We start from the raw sequence: 12,866 nt of genomic DNA, 5'->3' as shown, positions 1-12,866 counted from the left end.
TGTAAACTGTAAAACAACTACTTCGGCCCGGTCAAATGGGTTGAGCATGGAATTACTGAGTCCAGGTCAACATAGGATCTCCGCCCACCCTGCTTCCTCAGGCGAAACTTGCTTTAAGGAGATCTTCATCATTGAAACCATAGAATGATTATACTCAGTTATAGGAGTAAGTATTGAGTTTCTTACCGCTCTGATTTGGTAAAAACAAAAATACCCTTCCCAGGTTTGGGTATTCGTGTTGACAGCGCTGGGTTCTTCCTACACCGAGATTTGGCGTCGGTGAGCTCGGACCACAGGCATATCTCACCGAGCCCCACCTGGAACCCCCACCACATAAACCTCAACCTCCAGACTTCAATCCAGCCACTCACTAACCGCCGTGCATCTCACCTACCGCAGTGCCCGTCACAAGTCGCCAAGATGGATACATCACGAGACTCGTCAAACCTGCTTGACACGCACAACCGTCTCATCGCAGATGTCCTCTCGCGGTTCCGCATGCTGACGATGCTCGCGACGATCCAAGCCGAAGGCGAGCGCAAGAACGCCGAGCCTCAGACCGTCGCCGTGACGGGCATATCGATGCAGATCGAGTTTGAAGGCCTGGTATGTCGCCTTCACCCTTGTCTCAGCAGCAAACCCTCGTTCCTCGCGTCCCCATTTTGAGCCCCTCGCGCTAACTTGAATGTCTCAGCACACCTCGATCAAGGACCTCCTCGCCCTGAGCCGCCGCCTGAAGGAGCTTTGGCTTTTTGGCAAGCTGGGCCGCGGCGAAGGCGACGCCCGCATCCAGGCCGACAAGCTCCAGGCCGACGTCGTGCGTTGCGCGGAGCTGCTCAACGCTATCCAGGAGAAGCGGTACGCCGGCCTGGCGAGCGCGGCGGGCGGCAAGTGGGCGCCGATGGGACGCCCGGATGCCGCCGCTCCCGTCGAGGGCGCTGCTGCAACTGCGCCTCCACCCGCGAATACCGCGGCATCGAATGGCAGTGGTGGCGGCAATGGAGCTGGTGCCGCATGAGGATCGTGGTGCATGAACTGTGGAAAGCAGAGGGAAAGGTTTTGACGAAAGGCTCTGGGAGATAACGACGTGCATTTTCTGGCGTTGGGAATGAATGGACTGGAGATTGTGCGGTTTCACAAGATTTCACGCTTATACCCGTATCCAGAGGTCGGAAAAGAACTTTATGCTTTTGATTCTACGAGTCGCATACGTCGCCAGCCAGAAGGAGAGCCGGTTGGCTGCATCTCTATACCCGTGCTACCTGCCCAGCCCCGGCCGTTCTATCGTTCCCCGAGCCCTTAACCGTCACCGTTCTCGGGGTCCTCGTCCTCGTCACCAATCTCCGCCTCGAGCGTCTTCGCTCCCTTCTCGTCCTTGCCCGTGCGGATTCCGCCGGCGTCAATGCCGCCGGCCGTCAGCCACAGGAAGTAGTCGGACTTGAAGTTGTCAACCTGCTGGAAAAAGATGTGGAACCTGTTCAGAGTGGTCAGCAAAAGAAAAGAAAAAAAGCGTGTCACGACCGAAAGAGGCGTTTTCCCCTGGATGGATGGGTGGGTAACTCACGTGTTCTCCTGTTCCTCCACCTCAAAAATGCGCTGGTAGATCTGCTTGTCCTTGAACGCCTGCAGCTTGTCGTCGTACTTGGAAAAGTCGATCGTCTCCTTGCCAAAGTTATCCTTGGCCCTGCGGTTGTAGGCGTCGAACACGGGCCGCTCGAGCAGCAGGCCCAGGCCGGGCGCCTTGGGGATGGCGATCCTCGTGGGGCCGTAGCTCTGCCTGATGCGCTCGAGCGGGGTCGCGCAGCGCACCACGAGGGAGGCCATGCCGACCATCTTGCGGATCTGGTGCATCATGAAGCTCTGGCCGTGGACCTTGAGGGACACCCACTCGGTGTCGCGGATCTGGATGGGCTGCGTGTTGACCTGGAAGGACTTGATGTGGCGCTTGGCCGAGGGGTCCTTGAAGCTCTTCTGCACGGTGTAATTGTGGAAGTTGATGGTGCCGCAGTACTCGCTCAGCGCCGCCTGGAGCTGGCTCAGGCGCTCGGGCGTGACGCGATACCGCCTCTTGGCGGCGATGTAGGCCGCCTTGATGTCGCGCAGGGCGAAGTCGAGGGGCGTCAGGTCACGGTTCCGGGGCTTGACGCTGCCCTCGGGGACCTCGGCGGGGGTTTTGGTCTCGGCGGCGGGCTCTGTCGGCTGAGAGACGGGCTCGGCCGGCTTCTCTTCGGCCTTGGTCTCGGCTGCGGCCTTGGGTTCCTCCGCCTCACCACCACCAGCCGCATCCTCATCGGCGTGTATCCTCTCCATGACCTTGGCTCTGGTCTCGGGGTCGAGTCTCTCGAGAATGGGCTTGATGTCTTTCTCGTCAACCTCCCTCCAGTAGCCCTCAACGTCCGCCAGCTTCTTCTGGAACTCCTCGTAGTATCCCTTCTCCTTGGCCACCTCAACCAGCTGTTTCCACAGCCAGCTGTCGGGGTGGGGGGGCAGAAGGCAGTAGGTCGGCAGGAGGTACTCATACCATCTCGAGTCGCAGGTCTGGTAGCAGCTGAAGGAGTTGTTGGTGCGCTGGATGCCCCAGACGCGGATCTGCTCGGGCAGGTTGGCGTTGATCTTGTCGACAATGTCCTCGTCCTCGATGATGAGCTTCAAGCTGATGACGTTGCCGGCAGCGTGGACGCCCTTGTCGGTTCTTGCGCACCGCACCAGGCTCGACTTCTTGTGGTCGTCAGCATTGGCCTTGGAGATGGCGCCGGCGGCGACAAAGGCCTTGAACAGGTCTCCCTCGATCGTCTTCTCCTCGTTGTTGATCTGCATTCCCTTGTATCCGGTGCCGGAGTAGCCCACCATGACGGCCACCTTGCGCTTGGGCCGGCGGCCTTCGGCAGCGATCTCCTCAGCGGTGAAGGGGGTGGGAACGGCCTCGGGGTTACCGTCTTTGTCTACCTTCCTGCGCTTGAACTCTTGATACTCGGAATTGCGTCCGCGCTTGTCGGTGGCCTCGCGGCTGTTACCTGGTTAGACAATGTTGGCACCGGTGCGCACTCAACCAATCAAAAACAGCTGCCCAATTCGTATGGGCAGAGAAATGACTTACCTCCATGCTGAGCGTCCGACGTCGTGCTTGCGCTTGGGTCCGCGAGATTTGCCGTTGCGCTTCTCTCCGCGTCTGCCGTCCTGTCCACCCGCCCCAGCAGAACCGGACTGGGCCGAGCTCTCGGTGCGGGACTCTGATGGAACTGACGGTTTGTCACCTGTCGGGAGATCGGCTGGCTGCCTCGCAGGGGCACCGTCGGTCGGTTGAGGGGGAGTATCAGTCGCCATGTTCGAATTGAGATCGCGGACGTTCTCATGGTCCGTATCTCAGTGCAGGTGGAGTGTTCGCGAGCGCCTGTCGCAGGTGGCCCTGATCAAGAAAATTTCCTGAGCTGCAAGGCTGCGGGACACGGCGCCGAGATGTGGGACCTTTCGGCTGAACACCGGTTGGCGGGGTCTACGGGGCTTTGTGGCGCTAGTCAAGTGTGGCTAATTTGGCTTGGCACGGACCACTCACCCGACTGCTCTCATCTGATTCTCATCTCATCACTCATCTCACTGACAAATTCGTGTTAGCCGAGAAAAAAGATCTGCTGGATAGTCTGGCTTCTTCTATATCAGGGCTATCTCTCATTTTCTCAGATTAATGTTTCTGGTGCTTCTTACAATTTGTGGATGATGACACGGCTCGCCAGCGGGGCGTAGATTCAAACCTCATTCGCCTCCTCCGCCACCTCCATCACCGCCCCCGCCTCCATCACCACCGCCGCCGTCACCCCCGCCAGCATCGCTACCTTCGAAAGAAACCCATACGCCCTCAAAAACATAATACTGCCCCTTGGTGTATGTCCTTCTCTCCCTGACCGGGTTCACACCGCCCAGAATCCATTTCGCTTTCACCCGGGCTGGGTGACCTGGTGGAACTACCGCCGCATCAGGGATGTAATCTTCCACGCCATCCTCGTCCATTGCAAACTGCTCCGTACACTCCTCGTCGTATTTTTTCCTCCACTCCATTCTCGTTTCCGCAAGGGTTCTCCTCGCCGCGGCAGCCGACGGCGTTGGTGCATAGTCGATGAGTCTCCTCGCGACGGCAAAGCTCCAGGTCCAGTAGTTCGCGGGGTACAGCCGGTGCGTGTGCCATAGCAGGTCAATGACGAGATTCGGGGGCACGAACTCCCGGTTCCTGTCTGGCATGGAGCCTGGTTTCTCTATCGTGTCCATGTCATATTCTAGCGGGCGGGACGTGAACGTCCCTTCCGCGGGTCGCCCGAGCAGCTTTATGAAGCGCTCGTAATCCTTGACTGACTCCTCCACAATATGATTAAAGTTCTTCTGCGCGTCCCGCGCTTGGATTGTAGCTTTCCAAAAGCCGATCTGGCGGTCCAGCGTATCCCTAAGATCCTGCAGACTCGGCCACATGGCCAACTCGCATCTTTGCCCGCGGCTGCTGTGGATGCTGGCTTTTAGACATGTTTCCAGTCTCTTGCCCGTCCTGATGTCCGTCCACTCGGAGAGTGTCCACTTGTCCTGTTTGAAAGTCGTGCAGAGCTTTCCAGAAATATTGTACATGACGATACCTGGGTCTTCTTCGGGTTGTATGTTCGACTTTTTAGTAGATAGGACAGAAAATATGCCCAGCTTTCGTTTATCCTCCCACGGCGGAGATCTCCAAAGTTGAAAGGGAAGATGCGGGCCAATTTTCTTCCTGTTGAAGGACGCCCATTTCTTCTGAGCTTTCGTGTCCGTCCACTTTCCGGACTTGGCGAGATGCAATAGACGCATGATTGGAAACTGGTTGTGGTTTAGGCCGTAGGAAGAATGGCAGTTATCCCATAAATGACGGTGGAATCCACTGGGCGAGAGCAGATGGCAATACCAGATAATCGCAACATCCCTAAAACGAGGTGAGGTTCTCGCTTTCGACTCTAATCAACGGGGTAAGTACGAACCACGGCGGCGGAAAGTCATTCGGCGATGTTCCGCTGAAATCGAGGAAGCGGATGTAGCACGTGTAGCGCCACTCCGAAAGCGCCAGGGCTTTATCGTGGATGTTGCCCTTCTCGTCTTGTTTGAAGTACGGAAGAAGCTTTAAGAAAATCTCAATAATCTCGGTGTGCCTCTTCATACCTGTCAGTATATCCTGATGCTTTGAGCTCCGGTACTTTGCCTCTTACAGCGGCTGCAACGTGAAGCAATATCTTGGGCTTGTCTTTCGGCCATGGATTCTCGAAAACAGTGATGGGAGGCGCCATGGTGCATCGAGTTAATCACTTTGATGGGTAACTCGCAAAGGTCGACGTTTACAACTCGTTATGGACGACTTCAAGAAGACATATCGACTTTTAAAGCTGAGATGCATGATCTATCCAGTGAGCACCGGAATTGGTATGCCAAGTCTGTACAGCGGCGCAGATTCTGCCCAAGTTGGCGCTGGGTATGCCTTACCGCTGCATCCACTAAACCCAGATTGAATTAGCTGCCCAACCAGCCACTCACAGATGGCACTTACGGTATATGAAGGGCCAAGCGTCCAAGACGCCAACTAGGAATTGTGCATGTTGCCCCGAGTGAATTGGTTCAAGTCATGCACATAGACGATCAGCTGATGCGCGCTGAAAGACCGCAAGGCAGATTGGCTCGCCCTGTTTTCATTCAATGGGCAGATATAATATCCCGCATCGTCTTACTTTAGGCCCTCTGCGCCTCAATGCCAATGCAAGTCAGCTCAGCTTGTTGTCGATCATCGCCTTGAATTGTCATTCAGTGTCTCAATCTTCAAACTCCTTACACACATCCTCAGCCTCCTCTCCGTTTAGCTCAGTTCGGTGACTATGGGCAAACTAGAATCTCCACGTACTGGTAGCATCCTTCTTGAATCCATTATTTCGGATTGAGGTCAAGACCGGAACGAATTTTGGGAAGTCGCAGACGGCAAGTTGGCACTAGGCTTTCCCCAGACTGTATCGTTTTTCCCGACTTCCAGAAGATCCCACTCCATAATGGCCTATTTAGAGCCCTCAACATGCGCGTGTTCTGACCGGGGGTGGAGATGGTAATGTCTCTGGGAAAGACCAGGCCCCAGCGAGCTTAAACTCGGGTATCATCTTGTCTTCACCCTCGAGGACGTCGGCCAACAGGTCGTTGTGTTCATCTACCATAGCAGTACTCACTTCCTTCAATCTAGTTAACGCAGTCAATTATTTAAACTTCAGGTATAATAATGTGTCTAAAGCTACCAAATGCTCTGGGACCAAGGATGGCAAACCTTGCGGCAAGGACATCCGTTAGGTTGTCAAATAAAGGCTCTGCCGGTATGTTCTTCCTCTCGTTCGTTCAGGCACCCACTCATAACATCATCTCGGGCCCCAGACAGCCATTGAGCAGCATGACAAAAACAGGACAGGTACTATCCGTCGGGGCCTAGGGGTGACACTGGTGCCTGGAGAATACGCAGATAATGCTCAATAAAACCATTCTATTCTCCCCTCCACAAACTCATTCATCCATCAGCTATCTCAGGATATCCTTCTAAAGCCAACTGTCTCTGCATACGTCGTCGCCAATCAACCCTTTTATCACCTACAACAGGTATATCCAGACTGCTAGGGATGCAAGACCTAGTCTAGATCTAGTCTTAAGGTAATTGCAAACCCCGCTATCTCCTAATCGATGACACCAAGTGAGCCACTACTTTCTATAGTTAAGTTGCCTAGGCCTAAATCACAGTGAGAGAAGATAAAACTAGAGAATTCTATATATAATTTATGTAACTCTTGACAAGATTCTTATAACTAAAGTCCTTTTATGCGTTGCGCTTGATAAGGAGTGGGTCAAGAAGCTCGTTCCTCTCAAGGCCACCAATTCAGTCAGCTTGAAGCTTCCCTAACTCCTTGCAAACATCACAGCCCAGTCGACGTAGTGACGCTTTGTGGTCTTATCCATCGTCAGGCACACATCGCCAAGGGTCAGCCCAGGTGCCTTGGATAAAATCAGTGTCGTGAAGCTGGAATAGGTTGGTGTGGCTAGTACCAGTAGCGGCCGCCATAGATGTGGCGTACCACCCGCATAGACCGCCTGAGATGGGTATTTCTACCACTTCTCTGGCCCATACATAGATTCTTAATGGGACAACTATTTTACTCTCCAATGATTAGACGCTGCATTTCATCACAATCAGGTAATGTCGGCTGTCCCATTCGCCATGATAGACGACATCCGAGATAGAGAAACTAGTTTTATAGCCTTCACGCCGCTAGTGTGACATGCTCCCGTGTCATTCTCGGTTGATCAAAGACCTTGATCTTGAGAACGGCGTTACCAATTGCCCATACAGGGGAGATACCGCCGGCATCGGAGATCAATCGTAACAGTTCCAAGGACGGGGTCAAGAGTGACTGAAGTACGGGTCGTGCCTCGGTCACCTCGGAGATGCTGTAAAATGAGCCGAAGCCGTCACTCCACAAACAGCTGGGCAAGACGGCCGAGGAGCGAGAGAGAAGGAGTGGGTCACCGATCAACTGAGTCCGCGAATCAATCTCCCGAATTGAGCTGTTGACAGGACGCTGGGCCGCGATTGGCATCAAAAGTCAGAAGAATGTATGAATCAGTTAGAAGGATAGTAAAAAGGTGGGAACCTACACCGCCAAGTCTGAGTAGTGAAACAACAGGTGGCGTAGCGGCCAGACCGAGTACAGAATAGATTAGACGACATCCAGGACGCCGCCTACTTGGCGCAGTCATTGATTGAATTGACTACACCAAAGTCGTGTTTTCTTATAGTAGAAGCGCCAATCTCACCCACTGTGTGGCCGCAATTGGGATTCTGTAGTCAAAAATTCCAGGATAGCTCTGATAATATCATGTCTCGATATTTATTAACCGGAAAACGTGTTTTATCAACATTGATGATGTAGCCGTCTGTGACCTCAATCAAGGCCTAGGACAGCCAGTCATTTCCTGGACGGTACGGATATATGACGCTTAAAATACTTAATATAGCGCTGTGAAGTAAATCGTGCTAGATGTTCTTTACTGAAAGCTGTGCCCCTCGCTAATGCAAGACCTAGGATAACCTATCACTGGCATCATGACGATTACGGCTTTCGGATCAGAATAATACAGCCGCATAAGACCAACTTCGCCAAAAATACTCTCGTTACAACGGGGTAGGCAACGCTTCAAGTTTATAGAGCCTGCATCTAAGGGGTTTGCGTGGCGACGTAGTTGCATAAGAACAGGGTGGAATGTGCCTCGCATGAATTAACCCGTAACGCCGCTACCAATTTTCCCAATGGTTCATTTCGCCAAGTCGTGGGAGTCGCGGAGTGGATGGAACCCGGTCACGCACGATTGCATGGTGACATACTACTAGACATAGGGTCACAGTCAAATCACAGGGCCGATTTAACCTTCTGGATTGTGTTCCTATCTTCCCAGCCAAGGTAATTTAGGGCGAAAGGACGGCGGTGGAGTAATTACAGGGTGCGCTAAGTTGGGCTGCAGATCGAAATTCGGCCCCCTTGTAGGTTTCATTGGTGTGGGCACCAGATCCTCCTCTACCTACAGACGTAGTTTGACCTTTCATGAATGAGTCTTAAAGCGTCAAGACCATTCCTTAAGAAGTTGTTTGAAGACGCACTGGCAACTCGTCTTCAGCGCTTGCCAGTGGTTGTCCTGAAAGTCCCTGCTTTCAAACAATAGCAAACACTGTCGGGACAAATGTGTCCCGACTAGGGGAAGTTGAGTCTATCGAGCTTACCAACTAATCGGGGGTATGAGACAGCCTATTGGAGCCCCTTCCTCAAGGAGGGTGAAGATACAGAGTAATTAAAGATTGAGCTGATAACGCATAAAAGGTGCTGGGACACCGAGCAGTCACTGACCTTCCGGATTCGGTCTCGGTCCGTATGTGACAGGCGATATGGCCGGTGCCGACGGAATAGGTGGATAAACCCGAGTTGTGACGAGCGATATCGCCGGCGCCGACCGAATCGGTGGATAAACCCGAGTTGTCAGACACGAGCTATTACCTGAGCCTGCTGCGGACCTACCACCAAGAACTGTAGCAACATGCCGCGGCAAATGCGCATAGTCGCACTGTTGCACTCCACCACCACATGCCCACAGTGACCAACAATCCTTTCCCTGAGCATAACACATGCAATAAGAGAGGTTGTGTGACTCATTTCCATGTAACTTGAGCGTTCCGTTGGAAAGGGCTACACCTCTCTTGAATTGTGCTTGATTGCTGCAGAGTAGTTGTCCATGGTTGCACTGCCCCAGCTGATGAGTGTCGTGGCGTGTATCCGTAAAGCATAGGCCACAAGATGCATATGACGTGGGTACTTCTTCCATCGATTGCCTTGCAAGGAAGACTCACGCAACCTGGTACGGCCCAACAAGAGTCCGAGAGGATCCACTTGACGTCTAGATGCGGATAGAGCTGGGGTACGCTTCTCCGCTCCACTGTTGAATAGGATGTTCAACTGGTATCCATATTGGTCAACTCTCTATCCACTCCCATGATTTTGGGTCTCGCCATCGGCCGCCTAGAACGGCTATCATGAGGATTCCAGAATTTCTTGGCATTGAGGGGCGACTCATATGGCGGACCGAGATTGAAGGAGAAAAAAACTCCAGTGCTTCTAGCCAGAATGCTTGTCCCGCTGCCATGCCACGAATTTTGATGACGGATCCCAAAATTGGCAGCGGAAGCAAAATGAATCCGGAAGGTCAACGAGTCCCCAGTGCGAGCGAGCGGGTTCTTCATAAGTAAGGCCAGTAGTCGGCCCGCAGAATGATTGACGGTGCCGAGAGGAGACCCCTTGTAATGGGGTCGGAAATTCTCGCGTTAGAAACCAAGAAGTGGGGACCATTCCTTGGTTTGGAACTGTAAAATTCCTTTCTCGAGCTTTTGAAAGAGGCCAGCGAACAAAATCTCGCTTCACAAATACGTCATGTGCGAGATTGGTAGGTAGCATTGGAACGTTGTGCAAGATGCGACCTACTCGTTGTGTCCCGCGACCGAGAGTTACATGTATCCCTGCTGATCAAGAACAATGCGACGAAAACGTTTTCAACACGCCGGACGATTCAAACATAGTACAACATGAACTTCAAACGACAGACGAACAAAACGAGGGGGGCTACAGACAAATGATATGCCATGAAGGCCAAAAAGCCAAGGAGCCAAGGCTCCAGCCCTTCGGCCACTGGTTCTAACCGGGTTGGCCTTGTGCGGAACATGATATGGACCCTTGAAATGAAAATCCAGAACACAATCAACGTATAGGCTTCTACGGATACTCCGGGAGGTATGAAGCTTCCAGGGCCTACATAGCACACGGGTTCCGGAAGTCGACCGAACTGTCCGCCTCCGAGTTACCTCTTGATTTCTTCGGCAAAATCAGTTCGTCCGCGATGTAGCAATCCCTCCCAGAACCGGGCTAGCAGCTGCAATCCGGACCATCGGGACTCGCTTCTGAGCGTTGTGTTCATCAGTCACCACCCGCGCGCTTGTCCAAGCCCCGTTTCGCTGGCTGGGCCATCATGTGCTAGAGCTATCCCCACTCATGACCTATGACGGCTTGGTACATTACTTGGCCCAACCTAAGTCTCGCGTGTCAACGTATTGTGTTACCTATTGAGCTGTGGAACATACTCTCAGGGCGAGTCAGTTATTCGCTTAACCCCTGCGGTTAGCCACCAGGAAGTGCCTGGGGAATGATGGAAGGGTAAAAAGCGCTGGAATAAAAATGCGGAACTGGCCCCATCTAGACAACTTCCATCAAGTTGATACGTCAATACCTGGATCGCTAACGGCACTCACTGGATCACTCTACCGGATCTGATAACGGCCCCCTCCCTTGACAAGGTAGGCGTTGCAGCACCATTAAGCTTGGCAGCGGGTCGCCATCGTCTATCTGGATTGAGCTATTGCTGCTCTCATTCCCCTCATCCAAAGAAGAAAAAGAAAAAAACAAACAAAAGCCAGTCAAGCTTTAAGATTTGGGGCTGAATTGACCCGCATGTCCCAGTTTTTGGAGCAACCGAGTACTACCTGACTTGTACCGGGCAATCACCTCTGCCGCCTGCCAAGACCGATATTCCTGGCTTGCCAACGTTGTCGCTGTTATGAGAACATGCTTCACGCCCACTGTGATCTCAACATTCACCGGGGCCGCCGGACCTATCCACAAATGTCTGTGGTGCTCAGAGTTGCCCCTGGCGCACGTCATGGAGTTCACTTGGACAGACGTTGGGCATCCGTACCTTGCAGCCCCTAGGTCGGCTGATAGAACCAGATGCGGTCATGGGCACGAAGTGCTCGGCGGGCTGCCAAGATCTGGAGGAGGCTGGATGAGGTTTGACGTATCGTGGGTTCGTCGAAGAATGGACTTATAGGGCCGCCGTTCCCCCAGCCTGGCTGCCGATCTCTCTTCACCGCACACGGGCTCATTGTCTCTACTCACTACTATTCATTCTTTATCTGACAACATGCGTGCTGCTCTCATCTCCGCCCTCGCGGCTGGCGCTGCTGCCACCCGCCCCTTCCTCAACGAGCCCGACACTGGCATTGAGCTTGCCCTCCCCGACCTCGCCGTGGGTGCTCTGCCTGATCTCAAGTCAATGGTCGGTCTCCCTGACTTCGAGTACGCTGCGCGCAACTACCTCCCTGCCCGTAACTACACCTACTACCGCAATGGTGCTGCTGGTGAATGGTCATACCGCAACAACCTCGAGGTCTTCGGCCGCTACCGCCTTCGTCCTCGCACCATGGTTGACATCACCAACATCGAGTCTACCCTTCCGTAAGTCCAAGCGTCGTGTCAGAACGAACTGGGAAAGCTGACAAGTCTAGTACCACCATCCTGGGACACAACTTCTCGGCCCCCATCTTCATCAGCCCGGCTGCTCGTGCCGACTACGGTCACCCCGACGCTGAACTCAACCTCATGAGAGCCGCGGCTGCTGAGAACATTCTCTACATGCCCGCTCTGTACGCTGGCAAGACCATTGAGCAGATTGCCGAGGTCAAGGCCGATGGTCAGGTCGCCTTCCAGCAGGTGTACCTCACCACCAACGAGACCGCCACTAAGATCCTCTTTGACCGCATCAAGGCCTCTGACGCCAAGGCCATTGTCTACACCGTCGACTCTGCCGCCGACGGCAACCGTCACCGTGCTGCCCGCTTCGGTGTCACCTCCGCCGACTCTGACTACTCTCTTATCACCTGGGATGAGTACAAGAAGCTCTCTGCCATGACTGACCTCCCCATCATCATCAAGGGAATCATGACTGTTGAGGATGCCGAGGCTGCCATCGAGAACAATGTCCCTGCCATCGTCCTCTCCAACCACGGCGGTCGCCAGCTCGACGGCTCGCCCTCCTCCCTCGAGGTTGCCTTGGAGATCTACGAGAAGGACCCCGAGATCTTCAAGAAGATCGAGGTCTACGCCGACGGCGGTGTTCGCTACGGCGCTGATGTCCTCAAGCTCCTCTCTCTCGGTGTCAAGGCCGTCGGTATCGGACGCCCCATCATGTTCTCCAACGTCTTCGGCCAGCCCGGTGTTGAGAAGGCCATCCAGCTCCTGAAGCACGAGATTGCCATTGACGCCGGTAACCTCGGTGTCCCTGACCTGAAGAAGATTGATGCCAGCTACGTAAGTGATTTTCTATACATTCACCTGGTATTTAGATTGCTAACAACATATATAGGTCAAGTGGACCCCCAACAACTGGTACTCTTAAGCGTATCGCCAGTAGTTTAGAAACATTGGAGGATTTTTCCCGATTCGCATAGATTACGATGACACCACACGGCTGTA

General features: G+C 53.6%; 4 protein-coding genes across 4 annotated transcripts; 2 read left to right on the top strand and 2 right to left on the bottom strand.

The window, feature by feature from the left end:
* Positions 1-420: 420 nt before the first annotated feature.
* Positions 421-1,018, top strand: GLRG_02087 (uncharacterized protein; the record flags this gene model as incomplete). The annotated part of the gene is made up of 2 exons (XM_008092745.1): positions 421-606; positions 695-1,018. The coding sequence occupies 2 exons, from the start codon at positions 421-423 to the stop codon at positions 1,016-1,018; spliced, it is 510 nt and encodes a 169-aa protein (XP_008090936.1).
* A 281-nt stretch (positions 1,019-1,299) lies between these two features.
* On the bottom strand, positions 1,300-3,324 carry GLRG_02086 (tRNA pseudouridine synthase A; the record flags this gene model as incomplete). The annotated part of the gene is made up of 3 exons (XM_008092744.1): positions 1,300-1,474; positions 1,565-3,007; positions 3,098-3,324. 3 exons carry the CDS (start codon positions 3,322-3,324, stop codon positions 1,300-1,302), a joined length of 1,845 nt encoding a protein of 614 aa, XP_008090935.1.
* A 426-nt stretch (positions 3,325-3,750) lies between these two features.
* Positions 3,751-5,291, bottom strand: GLRG_02085 (uncharacterized protein; the record flags this gene model as incomplete). Its single annotated transcript, XM_008092743.1, has 3 exons — positions 3,751-4,933; positions 4,989-5,158; positions 5,214-5,291. The coding sequence occupies 3 exons, from the start codon at positions 5,289-5,291 to the stop codon at positions 3,751-3,753; spliced, it is 1,431 nt and encodes a 476-aa protein (XP_008090934.1).
* A 6,244-nt stretch (positions 5,292-11,535) lies between these two features.
* Positions 11,536-12,789, top strand: GLRG_02084 (FMN-dependent dehydrogenase; the record flags this gene model as incomplete). Its single annotated transcript, XM_008092742.1, has 3 exons — positions 11,536-11,849; positions 11,900-12,701; positions 12,757-12,789. The coding sequence occupies 3 exons, from the start codon at positions 11,536-11,538 to the stop codon at positions 12,787-12,789; spliced, it is 1,149 nt and encodes a 382-aa protein (XP_008090933.1).
* Positions 12,790-12,866: the final 77 nt, after the last annotated feature.

This window comes from Colletotrichum graminicola, assembly GCF_000149035.1.
Source record: "Colletotrichum graminicola M1.001 genomic scaffold supercont1.6, whole genome shotgun sequence".
In the NCBI taxonomy this organism is placed as follows: domain Eukaryota; kingdom Fungi; phylum Ascomycota; class Sordariomycetes; order Glomerellales; family Glomerellaceae; genus Colletotrichum; species Colletotrichum graminicola.
Note: the sequence above shows the minus strand (reverse complement) of the source record. Positions and strands in the feature narration are given on the sequence as shown.